Genomic DNA, 27,973 nt, shown 5'->3' with positions numbered 1-27,973 from the left:
CCGGGTGCCCAAGAGCTGCTAGACCGCACTTACTTCCGGAAGCGGGGCGCCCTCGATGCGTGTCACTTCCGCCCGGTTGAGTCTTGTCCTCGCTGCCAGATTGAAGCTACTTCCTCCTTTCTTTCCCTTCTTCCTCCCCTTGGCCCCGCCTCCCGGAAGCTTCGCTGGATCTTCACTTGTGGGTTAGGGGTGAGAGGTGGGAGGGCTACGCGGACCTTGGTGAATAACTGCCCCGCGTTCCACTCCCGGGAGGCGCAAGTTGGAAGAACTCAGGTTAGATCTCGGCCAAGGGCGGGACGGGACTCAGCGGGCAACGGGTATCCCCACCCTCTTCCGCTCCAAGGCCTCCCTCTCCCGGGCCTGTAATTGGCCTCTCCGAAGGCTGGGGTCCTTGGCCCCTCTGGAGTCGGATTGAGGCCATTGTCCTCCTCCTCTCTCTCCAGGCGAGGTCCCACTCAGGTTGCTGCCACCGATACCCTTCTCCTGGAGCTTCAGTTGGAAGCGGAGTTGTGTGTCGTCTCGGTGATGGCAGGGCTGATACCTTCAGTAGCAAAGTGCTTTAGCATCTATTCCGCTTCTTTTGAGCTCCGAAACCTTGGGAGGCAAGTAGGGCAGAGACAGTATGTGGTCACTTGCATTGTGCATATCAAAAATTCCTTTCCAAGGCAGCACGGCTCTCTAAGAGTTAGTACTGGGATTCACACCCAGATCTAGCTTCTCTAGGGTGACACAAATTCGTGGGGAGAGCGTTTAGAAATAGGGAAACTGCAAATATAAAAAGGAGAGTTAGCATTGCTGAGTGCATGCTTCGTGTTCGGCCTTATGCTAAAGTCTTTCTGTACTTATTCATTCCTTATGAGGAGCATAGGAAGCATATACTGTTGTTATTTCTGCTTTAGGAAATTGAGGCTCAGAGATGATATATGGCTTGTTCAGTATTAATAAAGTAGACATCTCCCAGGTCTCTTCCAGCTCTCTGATTCTCCCAACACTGTATAATTAACTGATTTTCTATATTTCTAAATTAAACTATATTTTCAGATGTTGGCATTTCAGGAAATGAGATGCCTGAAAGTTTTCTAAGTTTCTTCATCCTTTGCCTGTTATCTTGTATTTTAGTAGCATCCTATTTAGAACTTTGTAGTTCGGTAAATTCAGCTGCGACTCTTACTTCACAATTTACTTTTCTCTTTCCAAGAGGAACCTGAGGATCAGGCTGCTAAGTGTGAAATTAGTGGACCCGGGTTAAAGGATTGACAGGAAAAGTTGCTAGTTTTTACATCATAGATTGACTCTAGTTGCTCTCCTTGCCTATCTTACCTAAGATTTTTTTTCTCTCCAGGAAAACAGCTATCATCTTGTGCCACGATGTCAGGAATTGGAAATAAAAGAGCAGCTGGAGAGCCTGGCACATCTGTGCCTCCAGAGAAGAAGACAGCTGTTGAAGATTCAGGGACCACAGTGGAAACAATTAAACTTGGGGGTGTCTCTTCAACGGTATGTGGAAATAATGCTAGCAGAGTGTGCTTTTCTTCTGTCAGTTGCAACCTAGAAGTAATAATTATGGAAGCCTTTTGGAGTAAGGGAAGTTGATTTGAAAAGAAGAGGGAGATAAAACAGCCAAAAGTAGATGAAATGATGTGTTGCTCATTTCTGAAAAAGAAATATAATGACATTTGATCTTTGTTTTTAAAAGTATATTCATATTCTTTGAAGAGTCTGGTGCCAGATTCAGCATTGATTGTAGTTATTTAGCAGTGGGAAGCTATACACTGATTTTTCATTCATTGGGAACTAAGGGGCCAGGTACTAAGAGGCAGTGTAGCAAAATCAATCATTGAGAGAGTGCCTTCTTATTTCCTTGTCTGTAAAATGTAATCATAGTATCTACCTCATTGGGGTTTTGAGAGGAGGAAATGAAAGGGTTCCTGTTAAGGAACGTTACTTTTTAACATGGTAAGTACTCAGTATATGTGCTCTATTAATAGTTTTTATTGGGCCAGATATTGTGTCTATAATGGTGAGTAAAATAGATATCTTCCTTACTGTTATGGAGTTGTCAATTTTTTTAGACAATTATAGACCAAAAACTTATAGCAATGTTATATGTCCATTAGACACCATAATAAACTCACTGTAATAGGTAAGGAGTCTGTATTTTGGAACTTAACCATAGGGATATGGTGTAAAAATGCTTTACATTTGTATAGCCTACAAAACCATATCTACTTTTTGAAATTGAGGATCAGAGAGTAATAGGAACATTCAAGAGTAAATTATTGATGAAGCATTGTTTCTGGGTTTGCTGTCTGGGATTCATCAGCCTCCTGTTGCCAGCAGGTGATTTTGTCTTGGCACTGTCTCACATCATGCATCCGAGGGACATTTTTTCATTCAATAAACATAAATATTTGTTGAGCATCTGTTATTTGCCAGACACTGTGCTTTATACTAAGGACAGCTCCTGGACTTCAGTTTGTAGGTTGGCACTGAGAAAAGAACAGACTGTTATGATAGAGTGAAAAATGGGCTCTTCCCAGAGATAACTACATATGTGAAGGGATGCACAAAACACGCATCCCAGTTTGGACTTTATCCAGAAGGCAGTAAGGAGCCACTGGAAGGTTTTAAGCAGGGAAGTAACATGCTCTGACTTAGGTTTTGAAAAAAGATTGTAAGGGAGCTAAGTTTATAAGAAGGAGTTCAGTTAACAAAATTGTTCCCTCATTCCTTGTCTTTCTCCTCCCTCCTATTCTTCCTCTCTAAGGGTGGGGAGCTGGGGCAGGTATCCACTGATCCTGCCCCAGCTGGTTGACAGTTGCCCTTGAAGGCAATAACTTCTCTTCTGCACTTCAAGGTTTCTGTGGTAAACCAGCTGAGATTGTGGAACAAAAAACTTTGAGACTGCATGGTATGCTTCAAGTGGGAACACTGGTGGTGTGACTGGAGCTGTCCACCAGAGCTGTGCTGAAGTCTGGCATAGGATGAAAAAGTGTCTGCTATATGTAGAAGACTGTTGCAATAATCTTGATGAAGGATCACAGTGGCTCAGGCCATTGTGAAGATAGTGTCAACAAGATTTGTTCGTGGATTGGATGAAGGGTATGAAAGAAAGGAGGCAAGATGAGCCCAGGATTTTAGAAGTATGGAGTTTTCACAAGCTGAGCTAGGGAGGTGTATGAAAGGAGCAGATTTGGGGGAGCTGTGGGGGAGCAGTCATAAGTTTGATATTGGACTATAAGTCTGAAGTATTTATTAGACCTATGAGTGGACAGGTAGTTGGACGAGGTGATCTGCAGCCTGTGGAGAGGTCTCGGCTAAAGCTGAACATTTCTGAAGCATTGTAGGTGGAATTTAAATCCATGAGACTATAGGCTCTCCTGTAAGGGACAAGCATAGATAAAGAAGTCTGAGAACCGGGCCCTGGAGCAGCAACACTTCATGTCAAGGAGATGAGAAGAGGCTGACCCTAGAGGGGCCGCTGAGGTAGGAGGAGAAGAGGGAGGGCGGGATCCCAGAGGCCAAAGGGAGAAAGAGTTTCAAGGAGGAGTTGATCAGGGGCTCCTGATGGGTTGAGAAAGCGGAGGGCTGAGACTTTAGATTAGTAATAGAAATTACACTGGAGACTCGACAAGCACCGCATTGGTGGAATGGTGGCAACGGCAGCCTGATTACAGTGAGCTTAAGAGAATGTGTGAGGAGAAGAATTAGGGGAAAGAGGTAGAGGTGTTGCTTTGGAGAAGTGTTGATGTAAAGTAGAACCAGGAAAATGGGGCCTCAGCCCAAGGGAAATCGGGGGTTGAGGGAAGTTTTTGTTTTTTGTGTTTTTAAAGTAGGAAATATGGCATTTTTATTTATTGGTGGAATGATTTGATAGGATAAATTTGATCCTGGAGGAGAGCATGGCTGCCTATTCCAGTATTCCTGCCTGGAGAATCCCCATGGACAGAGGAGCCTGGTGGGCTACAGTTCATGGGATCACAAAGAGTCGAACACAACTGAGCAACTAAGCATAAACTTGATGATGTAGGAGAGAGAGAAAGCAGTTACTGGGTCTGTTCTCTCTCTTCAACAGAAGAGAGAATGTAATATAACACACAAGGCAGGGATGGCGCCTTAACTAGGAGAGGAACACAAGGGATGTGGGTTCAAATATAAGTAGGTCAGTAGTTGGGCTTGTGGGTAATAGATGTGGACATGTTTTCTGATTGCTTCTATTTTTTTTCAGTGAAATCAGAAGCAAGACTCATCTGAGAGTGAGGATGGGGGAGAAAGTTTTGGAGGTGTGAAGAGACAGGAGAAGGTACGAAGTAGTCATCTTGAAGAGAGAATGGACTAGAGAGATGGGGTAGAGTTGCTGGACAGCACTGAGAACCCACTTGAGTTTAAACTAAGGCCAGTCAGCATGGTGCTTTATTTATTTATTTATTTTGTTAGTCACATTCAGCTTCATGGATATAGGTGGAGAATTGGACACTACCAAGGTTGGGGTTTTTAGCAGGCACATATAGAATAAGGGAGGAGAAGGTTATAAAACAGTGTGACTAGTCACGGAATTTAAGTTTGATTAAGAAGGAAGCAAGGGAGCAAGAGGAGTGAAGGACGTAGGTTTAGGATGAAGGTGTAGGACCATTGGAGTGTAGATCCTGGAGTTGCTGAAGAGTGGATGGAGTCAGAAACCTAGAGAGAGTGAGCTACAAAATTGTGGAGAATGAGGTGTTGGAAATTGAGTTTATAGAGAACATCCAAGTATAGCTAAGTCTAAGACTAAGACTAATTGGGAGTTTGGTGGCCGAGGGAGCTAAAGGACAAGATCATTGGAGGAGAGGAGGTCAGGTTACCGGATCTGAGATTTAAGAAAGATCATCTATATAGGAATTGAAATTAGTAAGAAGTACAACATGAGTAGGATTGGAGAGAGTGATGACATGTCAGGTGCTAAATCTTCAGGAAATGTGGAGAAGTGACGTGGGCATTTGTAGATGAGTGCAGCAAGGCAGGGTGGTGGGTGGTCCAGACCAGTGGCATGATCTGCAAAGCTAGGAGGTTTTAGGGAGCAAATAGATAGTGGCTTAGAAGTGGCAGTGGAGAATAAGGAGGACACCTGCCTGTCTCCAGGCCCAGGGCTTCAAAGGGTGTGGGAGAGAAACAACCACCACTGGAAAAGCCTGTAGGGAAACAGTGTTCTCATCCAGGTTTCAGGTGGAGTAAGAAGGGGAAGGTGATATTCAGCAAAGTTAAAGATGTCATTTATTAATAGTATTCGTAAGCTGGTACAGTTGGGAAACTGTTGACTGTTTTGGTGTATCAAGAATGTTTAATCAAATGGAAGCAAGAAAATTAAAGGGAAACAAGAAATTGGTGGTCTAATAAATGATTCTTACTTTAAAATAGTCATTAATTTCTAGGTAAAGTAAAAGCGTGATCCTTTCAACATGCTATTTCTTTGCCTGAGGTTCTTCTTACCTACTCGCTACCCCCTGAACCCCCATCAGCTTTTCCTCAGAGGGAGGTTAAAGGTTCTGAGAGGGGTACACTGTTACTGATGGAGTGACATTTTTGCAGAAACAAAAGAGAGCCTGATCCTGAGCACAAGTTGAGGTTTTAGAGTATGGGCATAGGTTGGCAAACTGTGTGAATGGATCTAGGAGATGGGGAATTGAAGAACTTTCCATCTGATGGCTTCTATTTTCTCTTTAAAATAGGAAGCAAAGTCACCTGCTTAGTGTAATTTGAGAGCACATAGGGTTTCGTAGTTTGACTCTGCTTCGATGTAGAATAGGAGCTAGTTCACTTGTTAAAGAAAGAAACATTTCTGGACAAATGATGAAATCTGTTCAGGTTAGAACTCACTTTATAAAGGTGCCAGTCTCTCTAGTTTAATGACCTTATCTAGAAGTCTCATCATACTGGGTGTAGGAATGGAGGAGTCCAATATGTGGATTGATTCAGACTGGGGTTTGTGTGCAGAAATAGAATAAAAAGATTAAAGGTCGAGAACTTGAGGAGCCCAGTAAGCTGGAGTGTGAAGGAATATACAATAGGGTATAGTCAAGGTATGGAAGATAGTGGAGACAGAGGAGAAAGGAGAAAACTCAGTATTTTGGAGATCCAGATGAAGCCTAATATGTTAGGATAAGGTCATGAGGTATCCAGGAAGATATCAGGGAATGGAAGATTCAGGGAATGGGAAGTTGGAATTTAAGATTTCAGATGTGGTACAGTTCCAGATATGACAGAAATCTAGGCTGTGGCTTTTGAAATGTCTGGCACAGTGATGGAGGTAGTCATTGAAGTTAAGGAATTCAAAATGCCAACAGTATAGATGCTAGAGGATTAGATGGCTCGTGCACTTGTGGACATGTCCAAATGTATATTGAAGTCACTAGATGTAGTGACAGGGACTGGGATACAGAAGAACTTGGTTGACAAAGTCTTGGATGAATGAAGAGCAGTCCTTAGGAGACAGATGACTGATTGGGGTAGAGGGTGACCTGGCTGGATGGTGGAGCCTCCTGGTAGCAGTATTCTGTATGTGTACATGTGACTAGCACAGTGAGCTGAGGTCAAGATTCTAGTGTATTTGTGTATGTCATTTTTTCCTCCAATCATAACAGACATGTATTTATTTCTTCTGCTGTTACTTCTTATCCACTTATTAGCCCTTGTTGAGTTTAACAGCTGATATGTTTAATTTCTTTATGGAGATTAATAAGATTGGTTTCCTGGGGCAGGAGGAGTTAGACATTCGAACACTGCAAACCAAAAATCGCAAACTGGCAGAAATGCTGGATCAACGGCAGGCCATCGAAGATGAACTCCGTGAACACATTGAAAAACTGGAACGAAGACAGGCCACTGATGATGCCTCACTATTGATTGTCAACCGGTACTGGAGTCAGGTAGTAGCTTGTTAATTTACTCCGGTTTTGGTTTGAGCATTGTAGTTCTCCTTAGCCTTCTCTTTATTTCCAAAGTTGCTTCCTTTTGTATCTTCATAACTGTACTCCCTCTGCTCTAGTTTGATGAAAACATCCGTATCATCCTTAAGCGTTATGATCTGGAGCAAGGTTTGGGAGACCTACTCACAGAGAGAAAAGCCCTTGTTGTGCCCGAGCCAGAACCAGACTCTGATAGCAATCAAGAACGGAAAGATGACCGGGAGAGAGGTGAGTGTTCGTGACAAGTTTACCGCTGCATGCTTTCTGGGTGTTCGAAGTAGGGCTTCGCTTTGAGGCTCTCCATCTGAGGGGAAAAAGTAGATTTTGATATTTGCAGCTTTATAATTTTAGGGGCTTCTTTTTTCCCCCTGTGTCCTCAGGGGAAGGGCAAGAGCCAGCTTTCTCTTTCCTTGCTACTTTGGCCAGCAGTTCCAGTGAAGAGATGGAATCTCAGCTGCAGGAGCGCGTGGAGTCCTCCCGCCGAGCAGTGTCCCAGATTGTGACCGTCTATGATAAACTGCAAGAAAAGGTGGAGCTCTTATCACGGAAGCTGAGCAGTGGAGGTGAGGCAAAACCCGAGAGACGGGGAGCAGAGGGGGAGGAATAGGAACTCACCTTTGTGTGTGAGTTTGTAGTTTTCAAACTTACACATTATTATTATTTTCAAACTTATATCTTTACTTTTAATTAAATGTCTTAAAGTCAGTTTTAATCTGTTCTTGTTTTTTTTTTTTTTTTTTCTGTTATCTCTTGTTATTTTCAAACAAAGTTGGCTCAGGTTTTAGAATTGTTAGATCTCAATGTTTAAAAAGGTAAAACAAGATACATGAATGGAAAAATGTCTATTTGAAATAAAACTTCTATTTTATGTTACTATTCAGGGTTAATGCAGAAGCTTACATTTGTATAATGTAGTTAAGTACTTGAGTAGTTAGGTTGCATCTTATTAAATGTCCTTTAAATAATAATCATGGTCTAGTTGTAATATTTTAATTTCTCTGATTATCATTAAGGTGTTTAACCTTTCATTTCTGAGAGAGATATTTCAGATATAATGGAGGTTGAATCACTGGCTGGGAAAAATAAGAATTTTCTTACTCTGTAATTTTGTTTTTAAAGATACTTAGGCCAAGTTAATCAATAGAATTAGAAGGAGAGGCATATTAAGGACTTGGTAAAATTTTGTGGTCAAAAGTTTTTTTGTTTTTCTAATAGTGTGTTTGTGTGTTTCTGTATTTTATTATTTATAATGGATACTTGTTTTAATATATGCAAATCAGAAGTCACAAAAGTCCTCCCATCTTACTTTTCCAGAGATAGCCATTGTAAATAGTATTCTTTGTGTCCTCCCAGACTTTTGTGCTCATATGTTATATATACCTGGTGTGTTCCCAGCTATGCCTCTTGGTGCCTTACTCTTTGTTTCTCCATTTTCTTGCCTGGTTTCTGGTGTCTAGTTGGAGCTTATATAATGGTGAATGAATGGCTATAAATCTCCCCTGTCATCTAATGTAAGCTGAGTTGTATGTTACTTCTTTCTCCCTTAGCTCTGCTTGAATAGTTAGGAGGTATTGTTAAACAATATGCACATGGATATCAGACAGCATGACATATGCAGAGGCTGGGTCATTGATAAACTTGATTTTATAAATGAATATCAAGAAAGGAATTACTGTGTTTAAAAAGGAACTGAAAAGAGTAGTGGATTAAATGGTACTTTGAAATTATGCCTTTTGATGGCATGCATTTTAAGGTAGAGGTCAAGGTAAAAAGTAAAAACATTCAGTACAAGTTACGAACTGCTAAGCTGCTATTATTTATAACATGAAAGATGGTTGCCATTGATTAGCTGAATGTTCTAATAGACAAAGATGCGTGAAGTGTGAATTGTAGCATCAACTCTAACTTTTGGCCATTCATTTTCCCCTCATGTTTATTTGGCGCTTGATTCAATAGAATTGCATTTATCAGCTTGTTTATTAAGTCCCTAAATGTTTATTGAGCTCTTATTATATTCCGGGCCCTGTTCTCAATATCTTAGGATATTGAGGACTAAAATTCAGCCCCAAGTTCTTACCTTAGGTTTTGAATCAGAATCACTCTTGAGAGTTTTTGGCACATACTGTTTTTTGGCCCTGCCCATGTGTATTCTTATTTAGTAGGTATAGGACGAGTCCTAGGTAAGTATCTAATTTTAAAGGTTCTCCAGGTGATGCTGACAGGTAATCTTGGTTGAAAACCATGAAAACCACCACATGACTGACCTGTGTAACATTTCTAAGAGTGATGCCAGTTTTACTTCCTGATAACTGTCTCTAGGGTCAGTATATCACCTGAGAGTATCAGGTCAGTATCACCTGAGAGGATTTCAGCTATAGTATTTATGACTCTAATTTTAAACATACTAATTTGGTATGTTAAGTTCTATAGGTGTACTTCCTTATTTGTAAATAACACTATACATTTCAATTCTTGAGCCTCCAGAGTACATCTAGCATAGTATTCCAGAATGTGATAAGTAATCCTGTGCTCTTGTCTTTATTCTTCATGATTTTATAGATGCCCATTGAACAGTGAAATTGCTGCTTTCTGCTGTGCCCTTCCCTTCTCTGCCAATAGGGAGAGGCTTCATGTTGCTATTAGTGAATACTAGGAATTTGTGATCGGAGAAGGCGATGGCACCCCACTCCAGTACTCTTGCCTGGAAAATCCCATGGACTGAGGAGCCTGGTAGGCTGCAGTCCATGGGGTCACTAAGAGTGGGACACGACTGCGTGACTTCACTTTCACTTTTCACTTTCATGCATTGGAGAAGGAAATGGCAACCCACTCCAGTGTTCTTGCCTGGAGAATCCCAGGGACGGTGGGCTGCTGTCTATGAGGTCGCACAGAGTTGGACATGACTGAAGCGACTTAGCAGCAGCAGCAGCAGGAATTTGTGATAGCCTTAGAAAATAGAATTTTACTACTATTAAGTCTGAGACTGATTAGAGATACTCTGCCTTGTCTACAAGTCTAAAATGCAGTTTTGGGGGGTGACCGTTCCTTATCTGAATAAAGTTATAGGACCCCCTCCATTTTTTTTCACAAGGCATTTTGGTTTCATAGAAAGGAATGGGCGTTAGGTGACCTTGCCTCTGTCTACCTCTGCAGAAGCACAAGGTTGACTGATTTTCTTAAGCAAGGGCTTTAATAAGGACTAAGCCCTCTAAACAAGCCTGGGTACTTAATCTGTCATGAGAAGATCTTAAAAGCCAGCTATTTCTTGAAGTTTCCAGGAAAGTGAAGGGAGCTCGCACATGAGTACTTTGGCGGGATAGACAGTTGTAAAATGTGACACCTTAGCTGCTCAACTAAAGTACAGTTCTTCTCCCTCAGACAATCTGATGGTGGAGGAAGCAGTGCAGGAGCTGAATTCCTTCCTTGCACAAGAGAACACGAGGCTCCAAGAACTGACAGACCTCCTTCAGGAGAAGCATTGCACCATGTCTCAGGAGGTACCTGACCGGAAAGCAGGTGGCAGTTTCCAGTGGGCTGTGCCAGGCATTGACTCAGAGTACTGAGTGCTTTAAAAGTCACCTTACTCTGGAAAGTTGCTTTGGTATTTTGAAGGGCAGGTTAAAGCAACCAGCTCTAAGAAATCAAAACCTGAGGAAAGGTTTAAGGGAAGGAAGGAATCGAATGTTTCTCCTTGACTTTGTTTAAATAGACATTATAGGATTTTAGTTTTTAGGAAGAGTTGCCATCATGAAGTTTTGCAAAACAACACACCAAACCCTCAAATATTAAATTAGTCCAAAAGACCATGTACAATGTTACTGAGGAATGGGTTGGTAGAAATTTATCTGAGAAAGAAACAGAAATACTGTATTTATGATGATCTATGAACTTGAGAAATGTGGGTTTTTAGTCCAAACTTGGGCACACACAGTGCCGTAAGCAAACTGTGTCAAGATTTGGGTGTTTATTTATGTAAAATGACTGAGACAAAGTGGTGATAAGCCTTGTGCTGAAATTTGACCTACCTTAGTTGGGCCACCCAACTCTTATGCTTATAAATTAATAGTTACCATGTATTTAGTGCCTGGCACTTAAGTACTTTATGAGTGTTATCTCCCATGGTCAAACAGCTCTCATCTTATGGCTAAGGAAACACTTTCAGAGAAATCGGTGACTGGTCTGAGGGCATACAGCCAGAAAGTGATTGGACTGTGATTCAGATGTCAGTCTGTTTAAAGCCCATGTTCTTCATTATACCCTGTTTCTGAAACTCCAGTGCCAAGGTACACGATGGGCTGGTTGCATGGGAATTATCTGGGAAGTTTAATAATACTTCTCATCAGCCTTCAAAGGGGTTGTAGTGTTCAGTTCAGTCGCTCAGTCGTGTCCGACTCTTTGCGACCCCATGAATCACAGCACGCCAGGCCTCCCTGTTCATCACCAACTCCCGGAGTTCACTCAGACTCACATCCATCGAGTCAGTGATGCCATCCAGCCATCTCATTTTCTGTCGTCCCCTTCTCCTGCCCCCAGTCCTTCCCAGCATCAGAGTCTTTTCCAAAGAGTCAACTCTTCACATGAGGTGGCCAAAGTACTGGAGCTTCAGCTTTAGCATCTTTCCTTCCAAAGAAATCCCAGGGCTGATCTCCTTCAGAATGGACTGGTTGGATCTCCTTGGAGTCCAAGGAACTCTCAAGAGTCTTCTCCAACACCACAGTTCAAAAGCATCAGTTCTTCGGTGCTCAGCCTTCTTCACAGTCCAACTCTCACATCCATACATGACCACTGGAAAAACCATAGCGTTGACTAGACGGACCTTTGTTGGCAAAGTAATGTCTCTGCTGTTCAAAATGCTATCTAGATTGGTCATAACTTTTCTTCCAAGGAGTAAGCGTCTTTTAATTTCATGGCTGCAGTCACCATCTGCAGTGATTTTGGAGCCCAAGAAAATAAAGTCTGACACTGTTTCCACTGTTTCCCCATCTATTTGCCATGAAGTGATGGGACCAGAAGCCATGATCTTAATTTTCTGAATGTTGAGCTTTAAGCCAACTTTTTGACTCTCCACTTTCCCTTTCATCAAGAGGCTTTTTGGTTCCTCTTCACTTTCTGCCATACGGGTGGTGTCATCTGCATATCTGAGGTTATTGATATTTCTCCTGGCAATCTTGATTCCAGCTTGTGTTTCTTCCAACCAGCGTTTCTCATGATGGACTCTGCATATAAGTTAAATAAGCAGGGTGACAATATACAGCCTTGATGTACTCCTTTTCCTATTTGGAACCAGTCTGTTGTTCCATGTCCAGTTCTAACTGTTGCTTCCTGACCTGCATATAGATTTCTCAAGAGGCAGGTCAGGTGGTCTGGCATTCCCATCTCTTTCAGAATTTTCCACATTTTGTTGTGATCCACAAAGTCACAGGCTTTGGCGTAGTCAGTAAAGCAGAAATAGATGTTTTTCTGGAACTCTCTTGCTTTTTCAATGATCCAGCGGATGTTAGCAGTTTGATATCTGGTTCCTCTGCCTTTTCTAAAACCAGCTTGAACATTTGGAAGTTCACAGTTCATATATTGCTGAAGCCTGGCTTGGAGAATTTTGAGCATTACTTTACTAGCCTGTGAGATGAGTACAATTGTGCGGTAGTTTAAGCATTCTTTGGCATTGTCTTTCTTTGGAATTGAAATGAAAACTGACCTTTTCCAGTCCTGTGGCCACTGCTGAGTTTTCCAAATTTGCTGGCATATTGAGTGCAGCACTTTCACAGCATCATCTTTCAGGATTTGAAATAGCTCCACTGGAATTCCATCACCTCCACTAGCTTTGTTCATAGTAATGCTTTCTAAGGCCCACTTGACTTCACATTCCAGGATGTCTGGCTCTAGGTGAGTGATCACACCATTGTGATTATCTTGGTTGTGAAGCTCTTTTTTGTACAGTTCTTCTGTGTATTCTTGCCACCTCTTCTTAATATCTTCTGCTTCTGTTAGGTCCATACCATTTCTGTCCTTTATCAAGCCCATCTTTGCTTGAAATGTTCCCTTAGTATCTCTGATTTTCTTGAAGAGATCTCCAGTCTCTCCCATTCTGTTGTTTGCCTCTATTTCTTTGCATTGATCACTGAGGAAGGCTGTCTTATCTCTTCTTGCTATTCTTTGGAACTCTGCATTCAGATGCTTATATCTTTCCTTTTCTCCTTTGCTTTTCGCTTCTCTTCTTTTCACAGCTATTTGTAAGGCCTCCTCAGACAGCCATTTTGCTTTTTTGCATTTCTTTTCCATGGGGATGGTCTTGATCCCTGTCTCCTGTACAGTGTCACGAACCTCAGTCCATAGTTCATCAGACACTGTATCTATCAGATCTAGGGCCTCAAATCTGTTTCTCATTTCCACTGTATAATCATAAGGGATTTGATTTAGGTCATACCTGAATGGTCTAGTGGTTTTCCCTACTTTCTTCAGTTTAAGTCTGAATTTGGCAATAAGGAGTTCATGATCTGAGCCACAGTCAGCTCCTGGTCTTGTTTTTGTTGAGTGTACAAAGCTTCTCCATCTTTTGCTGCAAAGAATATAATCCATCTGATTTTGGTGTTGACCATCTGATGATGTCCATGTGAGAGTCTTCTCTTGTGTTGTTGAAAGAGGGTGTTTGCTATGACCAGTCTCTTGGCAAAACTCTATTAGTCTTTGCCTTCCTTCATTCCATATTCCAAGGCCAAATTTGCCTGTTACTCCAGGTGTTTCTTGACTTCCTACTTTTGCATTCCAGTCCCCTATAATGAAAAGGATATCTTTTTTGGGTGTGAGTTCTAAAAGGTCTTGGTTGTAGTATAGTGGTGCTTATAAAGAAATTGGATTGTAGTGAAAAACAAAAGTATAACTTTCATGTTTTAAGGTATAAACTAGGTGCTGCCAAGATGAGAAGGTCTTCCTTGACCAGCCCTTCCCTAACCTTAGCAATACTAAGCTGGAGAGGCACAGTGCTTTGCTCAGCTGACCTCTTGTCCATGATGGCTCTCATGGCTGGCTGTTGATACAGCCTGTCAGCTAAGAGCTCTCCTCAGTCGTCCACTGGAGTGTTGCCTCCCCATCATGGCTGTTTCAGGGTAGTTGGACTTCTTATGTGGCAATTGTCTTCTCCTTAGAGGAAGAGAATTAGTGTTTCCAGAATACCAGGCAGAATCTGCATGGCCTTTCAGACATCTTGAAGTTATGTAGCATCATTTCCACTGGGTCACCAAAGTTGACCCAGATTCAACAAGTGGGGACATTGACCTCACCTGCTGTTGGGAGGACCGTCAAAGAATTTTGGAGCCATATTTTAAAACTAACATAAGGATATGCGTAGATTGATGTGTAAGGTATGAGTTTGGTGTTGAGAGTATTAAACAGCACTAGCTATGTATAGCTCCTAAATAAGCAGAGAACAACATAGAGTTTTGTATCTTTATAGCATCTAATTCTAGATTGCCCTGGGGTCAGCTTGAAAAAGGGAATGGAAGTTTTCCTTTCATTCTTTTTGGATTATCATTTGTGGGAATGTGGGGAGGGAGGGTTGAGGGTAAAGATAACTGTCTTTTCTAAATAAATCTTTGAGTTTTTATCTCCTAAAATATTTTTCTGGTAAAATGAAGGATGTTCTCTTTTACCTCTTAAAAAACACTTATTTTCTGATGGGCTTCTGGTCTGTATAGGGAAATGGTGCTTCTCAGAGGTAGAAAAATTACTAAATCTTAGGTAGTCTTTTCCTTGTGAGAGTTCTTAGAGACTTCTACAGTTATCTCGATTGTGACTAATCCAGAACTGTTGAAAGAACCTGTGATTTCAGTTTTATGCTCATATGTTGGAAAGAAAGGGAAGTATCTCTTACTTAAATGTTTTCTATAATGGTACAGTAAACGGTTAATTCTGTGGGATTTGGGATTTAAGGCATTCCTTTTCTAACTTGGTCTTATTTTCGGTATATTTTTCTGAACACCTGTCTTGGGGATGTAGTTTTCCAAGTTGCAGAGTAAAGTGGAGACAGCTGAGTCACGAGTGTCTGTGCTGGAGTCCATGATCGATGACCTGCAGTGGGATATTGACAAAATTCGAAAGCGGGAACAGCGACTTAACCGACACTTAGCAGAAGTCTTAGAACGGGCAAGTGCTGTTTTATTCATAGTTTGAAGACTGGAATTATTTCAAGGAGTCTACTCAGAAGGGATGGGCTTGGATAATATTAATAGTACTTGAGGACAAACAGGCTCCTTTGAAAGTACTTTGCTTATCAGACTAAAATTCTAGGGTCTCTCACTAAAGAATCTTTGTCTTCTCCATAGGTAAATTCAAAAGGTTATAAAGTGTATGGTGCAGGGAGCAGCCTCTATGGTGGCACAATCACCATCAACGCCCGGAAGGTAAAATCAGCGATGCCCTCAGGATGTGTTTTTTTGACCTGGTGTCAGGTATTGCCTTAGGCTTTCCTGCTGTCTCAGTGGTGAGCAATCCACCTGCAGTGCAAGAGACGTGGGTATGATCCCCAGGTAGGGAAGATTCCCTGGAGAAGGAAGTGGCAACCCACTCCAGCATTCTTGCTTGGGAAATGCCTTGGACAGAGGAACCTAGCAAGCTATACTATAGTCCAAAGGGGTTGAAAAAGTCAGGCACTACTTAGCATCTCAACAACAGCAGCAGCAGCAGGTGTTATTAGTTAGGTACTTAGGATTGTGTTCACAAGTAATAGCGTGGGTTTTTACTAGAAGAGTGGATCAGTGGAGATGGAAGCTTAGGAATGGGAATGATTTAGAAATTCCTTTTCTTTAGTCTCATTTTGCTATTTCCTCCTTTTCTCCAGTTTGAGGAAATGAATGCAGAGCTAGAGGAGAACAAAGAATTGGCTCAGAACCGTCACTGTGAGCTGGAGAAACTTCGGCAAGACTTCGAGGAGGTCACTTCACAAAATGAAAAACTGAAGGTAGGAGACACAGCTCTGAGGGGCAGTAAAATAAAACTTCTTGCTGATAACCTCACATTTATGAAGTGTAACATAAAGCATCATAATTTATGAGGGAAGAGAAAAATAGAAGTTTTGTTGCTGTATCTATCTATTCAGTTATATCGTTACTTAATATTTATACCCTGCCTTGTTCTGAAGGATTTAAAGCAGCCTTCAAAGGTACACTGAATAAATCAAAGTGCTCTAATGTAGGACCTTGGAGAAAAATGAGGAGTAGGGTAAACTAGGGTGATGATCCAAAATGGATTTTTTAAATGGGGCTTGTATACAAGATGTATGCAAGAAGCTTATATGTACTTTCTTCTGGCCACTCCCATGTCAGTTCTGCCAGATTGTACCACAGGATTCAGCCCTGCAGTTTCTAACTACCAAAACAGAGAAGGAATTGTGGTCAGTGATTCTGACCACAGGATCAGATGGTCAGTTGATTTTCACACCTGCCCATTAGAATTTTCTCCCATGGTTCTTGGGTGGAAGAAAATGGATTCCTAGTCTTCCCACCACTCTTTCAGTCTCAACCACTTGTCTTTTATAATTTGATACATTTCTAAGTAGTTATATAAAGATGTTTGAACTGAAAAAATGAAAAACAGAACACAAACAGCCCAAGTTGAATCTGTTGAAGTGTTAGAATAATTTAACAGTTGCTTAGAAGAAGCATAAGTATTTTTGATACAATATCAAAAGTATTTTTCTCTGTGACTATCTACAAAGAGAACAGATTAGAGACCAGTGTCCTCAACTATCTTCTTAAAACAGATATCCTGACAAATTTCATAGTGCTCTTCCCTGTCCCTAGACCTGACTGATTTCACAGATCTCTTCTAGTGTCCTTGGACACATGATGTACACCATGTATCAGTTAAAACAGTCCTCAGGTAGAAGAATGCAGGCACCAGGTACTACCTCTTGGAGGATCTAAATTGATTTGGGGTAGATTCTATGTAACCAGAGGAATAGGCAGATGTATTTCACAAAGTTTGCCTCAGATGCACAGGACATCAGAGAGTTTAAGAGTTTTGTTTCCCTGGCTAGCATCCTAGATTCTGCTTCTGACTTTTCTTTCCTTCGGGCACTCCTAAGGTGGAATTACGGAGTGCGGTGGAGGAAGTGGTCAAGGAGACTCCAGAATATCGCTGCATGCAGTCACAGTTCTCCGTGCTGTACAATGAGAGTCTACAGTTGAAAGCACACTTGGATGAGGCTCGGACCCTGCTTCATGGCACCAGGGGAACCCACCAACGTCAGGTTGAGCTCATTGAGGTAACAGCCTAGCTTTTCCTTCTGTGTATAAGCTTTCTCCCTCATAAATGTTATAATTTTACTCTTTTTTGCTCAGTTAATTTTTTATTCATTCAGCGAACATTTATAGAGTGGCTGTAGGTCTTTACTCTGGTAGATGGTGGCTATCCTGCCGTCAGGGATCATACCGTCACGTGGGGAGAGTAGTATCCAGTAGAATGCAGTGTGGTGCAATGGAGCATGTCCAAAACAGGAGTGATAAAGGAGTGACAGCAGTGATAAAGGAGCATCTGATTAGACTGTGGACCTGCCCTGATTCCACTTGCCAAAGTGGAGTGTGACTCTTAAGGATAAATACAGGCTTACTGGTAGATAGAAAAAGGAGAAAGGTTTTAAAAAAAATAGTTTAGTGTGGCTGAAGTCTTATGTGCGTGGGGGAGAACGGTGTATAGAAGCTGCATGGCTATGTAAACAATTTTTCTTTAAGGCAGAAACTTTCATTTATGTGTTCATTTCTGCATTTTCCTTAGCCTTGAAGTTTATGTTTCTGGTAGTTGGTCGTTTACTATATGTCTGCCAAGTGAATTTAATATATCTTACTTGACTATTGATATACTGTTTAATTCTTTAGTTCTCCAACTAAATTGTAATACTCTCAAAGTTAGGAGCCATTTCCTGTATTTCTTGAGTCTCCTGCCAGTTCTCAAATCAGTATTGTGCAGCTCTCTGGTACTCACTAAGTGTTGATTGAATGTATTGATTAAATTGGAATGAATCCCTCTTTTCTTGATATTTTCTTTTTTTCTTCTTAGACCCTTACAGGTAGTCCTAGAACATGGTGACATTGCCTCATTTTGATAAGAATGTTTGGTTCCTTTTTCTGTGTGTAGCGAGATGAGGTTAGTCTTCATAAGAAGCTGAGGACAGAAGTGATCCAGCTGGAGGATACACTGGCCCAGGTCCGCAAGGAGTATGAGATGCTGAGGATAGAATTCGAGCAGACCCTTGCTGCCAATGAACAAGCAGGTACCGTTACTCCGGCTTCACCCTGCAGCTCTGCTGTACATGCCTTCCTTGAAAGACAGCGTGGTCACCAGGATTTTTAGTACTAACTGGAGCTCAGGAGTCCTAAAGAACTTGAATTCTGCATTCATTTTGGTGTTCAGACTGGGTGCTTGTGTTTTAACTCAAGTTGGTCAGCTTTGTTTCCATCTTCCGAGAAGGAATCTTCCCTTTGACAATTCTTCCTGTTTCTTGGAAGTCCCTCATGTGTTCTGCGCTTTCTTTCCTCGTGCCTTTGTCCTTGTCCCAGTTCTCCCTAACTTTGCTGTTGCTGTATTTAAGGCCCCATAAACCGGGAGATGCGCCACCTCATCAGTAGCCTCCAGAATCACAACCACCAGCTGAAAGGGGAGGTCCTAAGGTATAAGCGGAAACTGAGAGAAGCCCAGTCTGACCTGAACAAGGTAGTAATCAGGAGGAGCAGGATAAGTATTATTTACAGCTAAGTCTGCAAAGCTGTCTTGGGGTGAGGAGAACAGTGTGGTCACCATAAGTGTGTGTGCTGCTTCCCTTCCTCTGCCCTCCCAGACCCGGCTGCGCAGTGGCAGTGCCCTCCTGCAGTCTCAGTCCAGTACTGAGGACCCTAAGGACGAGCCTGCAGAGCCAAAACAGGATCCTGAGGACTTAGCCGCCCAGTCTGCTGCATCGAAGGCATCTCAGGAGGAGGTCAACGAAATTAAGTCCAAACGCGATGAGGAAGAGCGAGAACGAGAAAGGAGGGAGAAAGAGAGGGAGCGAGAAAGAGAGCGGGAGAAGGAGAAGGAGCGAGAACGAGAGAAGCAGAAACTAAAAGAGTCGGAAAAAGAGAGAGAGTCTGCTAAGGATAAAGAGAAAGGGAAACATGATGATGGAAGGAAAAAGGAAGCGGAAATTATCAAACAATTGAAGATTGAACTCAAGTAAGAGCAATGTTTTTAGAGTAACTGTTTCTGACTCTAAAGTGAAGGTTAGGACGTTGTACTTGAATGATGGCATGGCTTATTCAATAATTGTAATATTTTCATTGTAACCAAGTGTACAGTTAATGTGATCTCAGTTCTTGATCAAGTGGACAACTTCAATGGCCTGCATGGCTGTTGTATAGTCCAGTTCAGTGATCAGGTCTCAGTAAACCCTGTTGTTGTAGCCTTATTCCTCATGAATCAAGTTAAGGAAAAGGATGCCACAATTGAGATAATACTCATGAGAATTGTTGGACATTAACTACTGCTGTTTACTAGATTTGGGCAAGTTGTTGGCATTCATTATAATTTAAATTATAATAGGTGGAATATGTATGGCTATAACTTGAACAGCATTGATCTCTTTGCCTGATGGTGAAGTAATTTGTGTATATATCAGATCATTTAAAGAGGTTTCTAGGAAGTTTACTGCTGCAGTCAGTGAAACAGTAAGACAGACCTCTGAGTCAAGAAACACTGCCATAACCTCACATATCACCCCTGCTTCCTCCTGCACAACCAGGAACTTTGCTGGTAGAACTGGTTCCTTCTTGCTCTGCATTGGTCATAGTTAAGTCTTTATTGATGTTTGGATTGGAGGGACTACTGTCCTCAAAACGTTCAAAAAGGACTGTTAAGAGGTTTGAAAGTTTAGTAAGATAAAATTTTAGTCTTTAACTGATGATTAATCACTCAACTGTCAAATCTAGGATTAGTGGTATATTTTAAACTGAATTTTCTCCTTTTTTTCTTTTTTCCTCTTGCTGTCTTTGAGGCAGAGTTGTTGTTTTTGTTGGTTTTCTCAAGTGTGGTGTCAGAATCATCTGAGTGATTTACTTGAAGTACATTTTTGGACCGCATCCCAGACTGCAGAATCTCAGTTTCTAAGAGTGGGTCCCCAGAACTTTGCCTGTTTAAGAAGTGCCACAAGTGCTTATCTTATAACTTTATGGTGGTGAATTCGGTCTGAAGAGAGAAATGATTCCTTTATACAGCTTACTTTTCTATACTTTCTGAGTGTGTCCAGAAGTCTCTTAATAGTCTTTGCAAAAGTTTTATCTTTTAGATGTGTTGTATAAAGTGTAAAATAGAACTGTTTAAGATAATTCGCTCAATTCAAAATTCCCTTGATCTGATGCCCTTTGTTTTCTCATTATACCATTCCTCTCCACCACCTCATCCTAGGAAAGCACAGGAGAGCCAAAAGGAGATGAAACTGTTGCTGGATATGTACCGCTCTGCCCCAAAGGAGCAGAGAGACAAGGTTCAGCTGATGGCAGCAGAGAAGAAGTCTAAGGCAGAGGTAACCTGGTCTGACGTTAACTGTCATTCTGATCGAAATCTTTATTTGTGGGATTTTCCTTTACACTTCTGAAGGTTGTAGTTTCTTGATCTTTAAAGTTAGTGTTTAAAACTTTGCAGCATTTTCTTCCCTTTAGAAGACCATCTAAAATAGAGATTTCCAGATTTTCCATCAGACAATTATGGGGAATAGGAGTAGCCTTTTCAAACTTTTTGCTCCCCTATTTGCCATATGAATCATGGTAATACTGACTTTCTTCTTCTGATTACTTTTGGAAAGAATGCCTTCTGCTTTTAAAATTTGGGAGCCTAGAAAAAAAGGGTGAAATTACTATTTTAAAGGAAAGTACATCTGCAGTTCTCCAGAATGCTGCTTATAGAAGCATGTGATACTGGAATGGAGTGGTGATAAAGCAGGGCTGTGATGTAATGCACTGATGTATCATTTGCCTCCTTTCACAGTTCTGTAAAGGTTCTTTTGGTGTTTATGGGCCCTCTATCTGTGCACAGATTTAATTGATTTTTGAAATTGTGTGGCAGCTTTTTTGTTTTTCTTTTTGTGTGATTCCTTTCCTCCTATAGTTGGAAGATTTAAGACAAAGACTCAAGGATCTGGAGGATAAGGAGAAAAAAGAGAATAAAAAAATGGCTGATGAAGATGCCTTAAGGAAGATCCGGGCAGTAGAGGAGCAGATAGAATACCTCCAGAAGAAGCTGGCCATGGCCAAGCAGGTGGGCGTACTTTCTTTATTTAATGAGCTTTTTAAAGTAAGTTTTGCTTTTTAAGTAAGTAATTGACAGTGAAATTTATCCTGTCATTCCAGTTTGGTTTTTTTTTTTTTGGTTAATATTTTTTTCCTCTTATGTATTTGCTTGTTTGTTTTTACATTGAAGTCTCTCATCATTCAGTTACTTTGTTTGGTGTATTTGAGAAGAAGGAAATTTACTCTTATTATCACATGGATAGCCAGTTGTTCAGAAACTGTTTATTGAGGAATCTGTCCTTTTTTTGCTGATCTGGAATCAGGGGATGTAATGAATATATACAATTTTATACACATTATGGTTATGTGAAACTAAGAAATACATGTTCCCCCAATAGTTTACAAATAAATAACTCATATGTTAACTGTGGTAGTTTCTGAGTCACAGCACTTAGAGACTTGTCGCCTTCTCAAAGGAACGTGTATTTCTTTATTTTTAAGTCCCAGTGAATTTACTAACATACCAAAAATGGATAGAAAAATCATATATCTGCATAAATAGACTGAAGTACACATAGGTGTTTAATATGTGTGAAAAAAAGAGTTTTAACTCGGCAGAATAAAGGAAGATAATTAAATGTGGTAGGGCAAAAACATAATGGAAAACATATTGGAAAGACAGTGGACATATATTTCAACACTACATATTCTAGGATAACTCCCAAATGGAACATATATGTATGTTATATAAATGTATATATATAAACATATATATATGTTATATATTGTGCTAAAGAAATCTATAAAAGAGCCAGAAGAAAACAGATAAGTTTTTTTTTTAATTTGATGTGGAGAAGACCTTTTTAACTATTAATAAAAGCTTAAAAAAATGAAAGAGTGATAATTTTGACTTATGGAAAAAAATCACAGAAAACTTCTGCTTGGCGGCAAAGCCAAAGGATAAATGACAAACAGGAAAAATATTTCTAACACTTCACAAAAAGGCTTATCTTTTTAATATACAAAAAATTTCCCCAAAAATGATAGGGAAGGAAACTGAAAAACCCAATAGAATAGGCATAGGATATGAATGGGGCTTCCCTGGTGGCTCAGCAGTAAAGTACTTGCCTGGTAATGCAGGAGATGTGGGGTTGATCCCTGGGTTGGGAAGATTCCCTGCAGAAGGAAATGGCCACCTACTCCAGTATTCTTGCCTGGGAAATCCTGTGGACAGAGGAGCCTGATGCTTATAGTCAGACACAACTTAGCAACTAAACAATAACAACAACAAAGATATGAATAATTCACAGAAAAATAAATGGCTCGTAAATGTATGAAAAGATGCTCATAATTTATAATAAGATAAATGTAGACTAAAACTGTTTTTGTATACTGCTCTGCTTCTATCAGATTGTTATGAAACTTAGATGTTTTCAGTATGTTGGAAAGTTTGTAGATTACAGTTAGTATTATAATTGTGGAAAAGTATGAGAAAATATGAGATTGTATGGTGGAAATTTTCTTACCCAACTCCTACTTGATCAGTTTGCTAGGTAACAGTTTGTATAATTTTTGTCTGCCTCAGCTCACTTCAAATACAGATGAACTAGTGAGTATCAGGCTAATAATCAGTGCCAGTGGTTTCAGATAACAAGGCTTCTACTGTATTCCTCAGTTCAGTTCAGTTGCTCAGTTGTGTCCGACTCTTTGTGACCCCATGAACTGCAGCATGCCAGGCCTCCGTGTTCATCACCAGCTCTTGCAGTTTACCGAAACTCATGTCCATTGAGTCGGTCATGCCATCCAACCATCTTATCCTCTGTCGTCCCCTTCTCCTCCTGCCCTCAGTCTTTCCCAGCATCAGAGTCATTTCAAATGAGTCAGCTTTTCACATCAGTTGGCCAAAGTATTGGAGTTTCAGCTTCAGCATTAGTCCTTCCAGTGCACACCCAGGACTGATCTCCTTTAGGATGGACTCCTTTGGATCTCCTTGCAGTCCAAGGGACTCTCAAGAGTCTTCTCCAACACCAAAGCTCAAAAGCATCAATTCTTTTGCGCTCAGCTTTCTTTATAGTCCAACTCTCACCATCCATACATGACTACTGGAAAAACCATAGCCTTGACTAGACGGACCTTTGTTGACAAAGTAATGTCTCTGCTTTTTAGTATGCTGTCTAGGTTGGTCTGTATTCCTAGGGCTAATCTAGTGACTAAGAACTAAGCTTCTTAAAAACTGCCTCTCCCTGTCACTTGATTATTTCCAGATTAATAGTCAGCACGTTTAATTTCCTGTGTGCACGTCTTTGGAGTTAGAAGATTTTATTAAAATGAAGGTTCCTCTTTCTTATTTTAGGAAGAAGAAGCTCTCCTCTCTGAGATGGACGTCACAGGCCAGGCCTTTGAAGATATGCAGGAGCAAAATATCCGTTTGATGCAGCAGCTGAGGGAGAAGGATGATGCAAACTTCAAGCTCATGTCAGAGCGTATCAAGTCCAATCAGATCCATAAGCTGCTGAAAGAAGAGAAGGAGGAGCTGGCAGACCAAGTTTTGACTCTGAAGACTCAGGTAACTAGAATGAAGAAAGCTTTCCAGAATCCTGTTGAAATAGAGCATTTTTTACGTGAAAATACATGTAAAAGTATGATTATTGTGGTACTTTCTATATAGTAGGGAAAAAAACCCTAAAAACTAATGTATATGATTAGGGTATTGGTAAATAAATTATACATTCATACAGAGGAGTACAATGAGCTGTTTAAACAAATGTGAATCTGCCAATATAGAAAATTGTCTAAAATATATCACTAAGGGATTCATTTGTTTATGCATTTTGTGTTAAAAATGTGTATGTCTTTTGTGCGTGTGCTGTGTATCTTAAAAACTTCTGGACAGCTGCATGAAAAATGGTAAGAGTGGCTATGTGATTACCTCTGACTGTTAGGATGAGAAATTGCCATAGTCTTGTGTGTAATTCAAAGGGTTCATGGATAGAATTAGTATTAGCTCGAGATTTTAAAGAGTTTCTTTTATGGACCTGTGGATTAACAGAGCTTGGTCAGTTTTTTTTCTCTCTCTCTCTTTCCCGTTTGTGTTAAAATGCTCCTTTCTTTTTCTGAGGTTGATGCCCAGTTACAGGTAGTGAGGAAACTGGAGGAGAAGGAGCACCTGTTGCAGAGCAACATCGGCACAGGGGAGAAGGAGCTGGGCCTTAGGACCCAGGCCTTGGAGATGAATAAACGCAAGGTACGATGGGTTACTCCAGGGTCTAATGTGATGGTTAGTCCTTGGACCAACAAATAAGTATGACACTGGTGAAATTGCAGGTTCGCTTTATTCCTTGGGCTTGGGTTCATATTTTTTCTCACTCTAATAAGAGGATGTTACTTATACATCCCTCATAGGCAATGGAGGCAGCCCAGCTTGCAGATGACCTCAAAGCACAGTTGGAGATGGCTCAGAAGAAGCTACATGATTTTCAGGATGAGATTGTAGAGAACAGTGTCACCAAAGAAAAAGATATGTTCAATTTCAAACGGGCCCAGGTCAGTTGTTTTTTTTTCCCTTTTTGCCTTTTAGCGGTTTTCTGGACTCTGAAGAGACTTGTTTTTAAGAGTCACTGATCTGTTGTATGTAATTTCCTACTTAACTCCTTGAGTGACAAGACAGGGTCTGTTTTCTTCACTGAAAATTATCCCTAAAAGCCTATCATGGTGCCTACCATGTAATGGGTGTGGAGTCAGTACTTACTTTTTTAAATGAATGAGTTAGTGAAATCGTAAAGAATTATCAGTAAAAAAATTTAGAGTGTTTTAAAGTTCTACAGTTTTTCTGTTTTTTGCGTATCTCCTGTTTCTTAGGATGTCTTAGCTGTAAATCTGTAAATTTCAATGCAGTCTATCTTCTGCTTAAAATTAATTGCCTTCAAATAAAGTGGCCTATCAAGTTTTCATCATCTTCCTTTTTAAAAAAAATTTAATCACTCTAAACTTTGACTGGATTTTCACAGAACTGAATTGAATACACTTAGATACAACTGAAGTTTGGTGATAGGATTATGGTTGCTTGCTCCGAAACTAAAGAAAATAGTTTGTCATTTGTCATTCTCTACATTCTTAGAAGATAATTAGACATGAAAGGACAGAAAGTCCTTTCTTTCTACAGCAGAAGTTCAAGTTGGAGCCTTTAATTTTTCTCACAAATGGCAGGTCTGAGGGAGTAACAGTTATGCTCTCCCATCACAGGAAGACATCTCTAGACTTCGAAGGAAGCTGGAGACCACGAAGAAACCAGACAATGTACCCAAATGTGATGAGATTCTGATGGAGGAGATTAAGGACTACAAGGTTAGAAAAACTGCTTCAGTGATGTGTGTGTGTGTCTGTGTGTGTGTGTGTCTGTGTGTGTGTCTGTGTGTGTGTCTGTGTGTGTGTGTGTCTGTGTGTGTGTGTGTGTGTAGGCCTACTAACAAATTAGAAGAATAAATACTGACCTTCTTTACGTGAAAGTAACCAGACAACGGTTTATCCTGGTAGTGGGGTGGGGGGTGGTGCTATTATTATCTTAGTGCTCTGTGGAGTTTCTTACTGTTTGCTTCTTCATGAGCCATTTGGGTCATAAACCTTTATGGTTGCTCTGACTCAGATTCCTTTTTTTTCCTAGGCACGTCTGACCTGTCCATGTTGCAACATGCGTAAAAAGGATGCTGTCCTTACCAAGTGTTTTCACGTTTTCTGCTTTGAGTGTGTGAAGACCCGCTATGATACCCGCCAGCGCAAATGTCCCAAGTGTAACGCTGCCTTTGGTGCCAACGATTTCCATCGCATCTACATAGGTTGATCCAAGCCAGGAGAAGAAGAGGGGCAGGCTCCGCAGGCACTTAGTCATTAACCACCGAGCTGCTACCTCCCCTCGCCTTGACTGTCATCCGCAGGGCAGTGCTTCTGTCAACTCCCTTTCCTTCACAGACTGTGTCCAGGTTCTCCTCGCTAATACTTCGGTGACTTTGGCCGGGGGAGAGGATTGGTAATGCCAGTCTTGGGTTTTAGAATGAATTAGAAACAAACAACTTTTGTCTTCCCCACCTGCTTTATTTCCTATTTTTAGACTTTTCAACCTCTTCTTCAGGCTCCCTGTGTAACCTTGGATTGTCCATTCCTCCTGAAGAAGTCAAATTGGTGTTTTTGACACCGAGAAAGAAACAAGGAAGAGTGGAGACGTGTGGCTGCTTGCAGTGGGTGGTGATCTTTTAGAAATAAGCTATCTGCAGGTCTGAGCAGTACTCGATCTGGACAGTAAACTTCTTGTAAACTTAGATTATAAAATGGTATCATCATGCTCCTTATTCCTGTTTGAAGCCTTAATGAAATTTATGTCCAGGATGAGTCAGCGCATCTCCTAGCTGAGTTCACTAGCGGAGTAATTTGTTAAGATCAGCTGGCTTCCTTGTTACAGTTATTTAAATTTTGGATGTTCTGCTCATCAGTGTCTTTAAATTTCTTGAGGCCAGAATGATTTCAAATACTATAGCCCCCTTTCATCTTACAATGAAATCAAGATGGGAGAGGCTGGGGCACAGGACTGAAATAGTGAAGAGATCCAGTGGGTATTCTGGGAACTTGATGCAGAGAGGCCTTGGTGAGCTATGAATTACTCTCATCTGCCTCTCCACAGGTGTGGTTGTGACTGTTTTCAGAAGATTCTATGTAATATTTCCATAGGACTTTATACTCCTGCACAAGCTTCAATTAAAGCAGGATTCAGTTTGCTTTTGTGTTCATGTTTTCCTTTGAAATTTTTATATTTGTCATTATTAGTTGATTTTATACCTGCTGTTTTAGAATTAAATTCTTTAGAACAGAAATAATCAACTGAGATTAAAAGACTAGCTGTGTTTAAACTATTTAGTTCTCTGATTAATTGAAGTACTTTTCTCCCGGTTGTTTTATTGGGATTGTTCTGGGGAAGGGTTATGCCTAAAAGATGGTTTATTTGACTATTTAGTTCTCTTCCATAGTTTGTTATGGGAGTAGGAGATTATGATTTGTTTGCCAGAAGGTATCAGGCTGCCTGGCACTTTAGTTTGAGAGTTCTTGAATGACAAGTTTTATGGTAATCAGCAAACCAGAGGTTTTTTTATGTCTCTGGTAAGGGGCTATGTAAAATGGATCCCTTCTCGATCACCACATGTCCTAGAAGATGGGTAAGGGCAAATTCCATGTCCTTTTGGGTCACTACCTGTAATCAGCAGGACTTGTGATTAGTTCCAGACTCATGTGGAATGGGTTAAGAAGTGAGCCTGAGGAATTTTACAGCGTCGTGAAAGAGGTCATGGAGCTCCTCAATCTCCCTACGCCCCTCCCCTACACACACACAGAGCCAGAAGGAGGTCCAGCCCTGCTTGTGGATACACGGTGCATTTGCATTCATTAATAGGGCACTTTTCCCTTGCTGTTATCTTATAGAGCAAGTGGGAGCATAAGTTTGTTGGAAGGAGAGCAAGATGACTTACTTGGGCAGCTAGCAGTTTGGGTTTGGATATTAACTGTTTATAACTCTTAGCTAGGAAAGCCAGCTGCCCAGCATCCGGGGACCGCAGAGCCTATGGAATGTTGTGGAAGAAATTGCTGGTTTCATGGGAAGCCGGATTTAGGGGAAGTTCCTCTAGCTGGAAAGAGCAGGGAGCCCCTCGTCCCAACTAGCTTGATGTCCAGGCAACACAGCAGGAGCTGTTAATGTCAGTTTCAGATAATGATCTGAAACTGGTGATTTGGGACATTCTGGCTTCT

At 41.0% G+C, this 27,973-nt stretch overlaps 2 protein-coding genes across 3 annotated transcripts in view; one reads left to right on the top strand and one right to left on the bottom strand.

The window, feature by feature from the left end:
* The first annotated feature begins 78 nt into the window (after window positions 1-78).
* RNF20 (ring finger protein 20) lies at window positions 79-26,952 on the top strand. Of its 2 annotated transcripts, XM_069575540.1 has the most exons (21): window positions 142-273; window positions 1,343-1,497; window positions 4,229-4,303; window positions 6,735-6,902; window positions 7,022-7,169; window positions 7,322-7,504; window positions 10,320-10,438; window positions 14,934-15,080; window positions 15,260-15,337; window positions 15,775-15,894; window positions 17,020-17,199; window positions 18,069-18,204; window positions 18,523-18,644; window positions 18,769-19,139; window positions 20,367-20,484; window positions 21,066-21,215; window positions 23,541-23,753; window positions 24,306-24,431; window positions 24,590-24,730; window positions 25,430-25,531; window positions 25,848-26,952. In XM_069575540.1, the coding sequence occupies exons 4-21, from the start codon at window positions 6,786-6,788 to the stop codon at window positions 26,022-26,024; spliced, it is 2,748 nt and encodes a 915-aa protein (XP_069431641.1). In that variant the 5' UTR covers window positions 142-273; window positions 1,343-1,497; window positions 4,229-4,303; window positions 6,735-6,785; the 3' UTR covers window positions 26,025-26,952. The 2 variants fall into 2 exon arrangements, with proteins under 2 accessions (XP_069431640.1, XP_069431641.1); XM_069575539.1 differs by lacking the exon at window positions 4,229-4,303 and having other exon boundaries at window positions 79-273.
* Window positions 21,313-27,973, bottom strand: part of GRIN3A (glutamate ionotropic receptor NMDA type subunit 3A) — a 213,204-nt gene continuing 206,543 nt past the window's right edge. Inside the window, exon 10 of the transcript XR_011254220.1 lies at window positions 21,313-21,341. The gene's annotated coding sequence lies outside the window, so the exon portion shown is untranslated. The remainder of the gene's footprint in view (window positions 21,342-27,973) is intronic.

The sequence above is a fragment of the Ovis canadensis genome, chromosome 2 (assembly GCF_042477335.2).
Source record: "Ovis canadensis isolate MfBH-ARS-UI-01 breed Bighorn chromosome 2, ARS-UI_OviCan_v2, whole genome shotgun sequence".
Taxonomy (NCBI): domain Eukaryota; kingdom Metazoa; phylum Chordata; class Mammalia; order Artiodactyla; family Bovidae; genus Ovis; species Ovis canadensis.
Note: the sequence above shows the minus strand (reverse complement) of the source record. Positions and strands in the feature narration are given on the sequence as shown.

Bases quoted from the DNA above. Each gene is read 5' to 3' on its own strand.
- RNF20 (XM_069575539.1), top strand. From the start codon at position 1,369: ATGTCAGGAATTGGAAATAAAAGAGCAGCTGGAGAGCCTGGCACATCT. The intron at 7,505-10,319 runs GTGAGGCAAAAC...CTTCTCCCTCAG, and splicing joins ACGGAAGCTGAGCAGTGGAG to ACAATCTGATGGTGGAGGAA. The intron at 24,731-25,429 runs GTCAGTTGTTTT...CTCCCATCACAG, and splicing joins TCAATTTCAAACGGGCCCAG to GAAGACATCTCTAGACTTCG.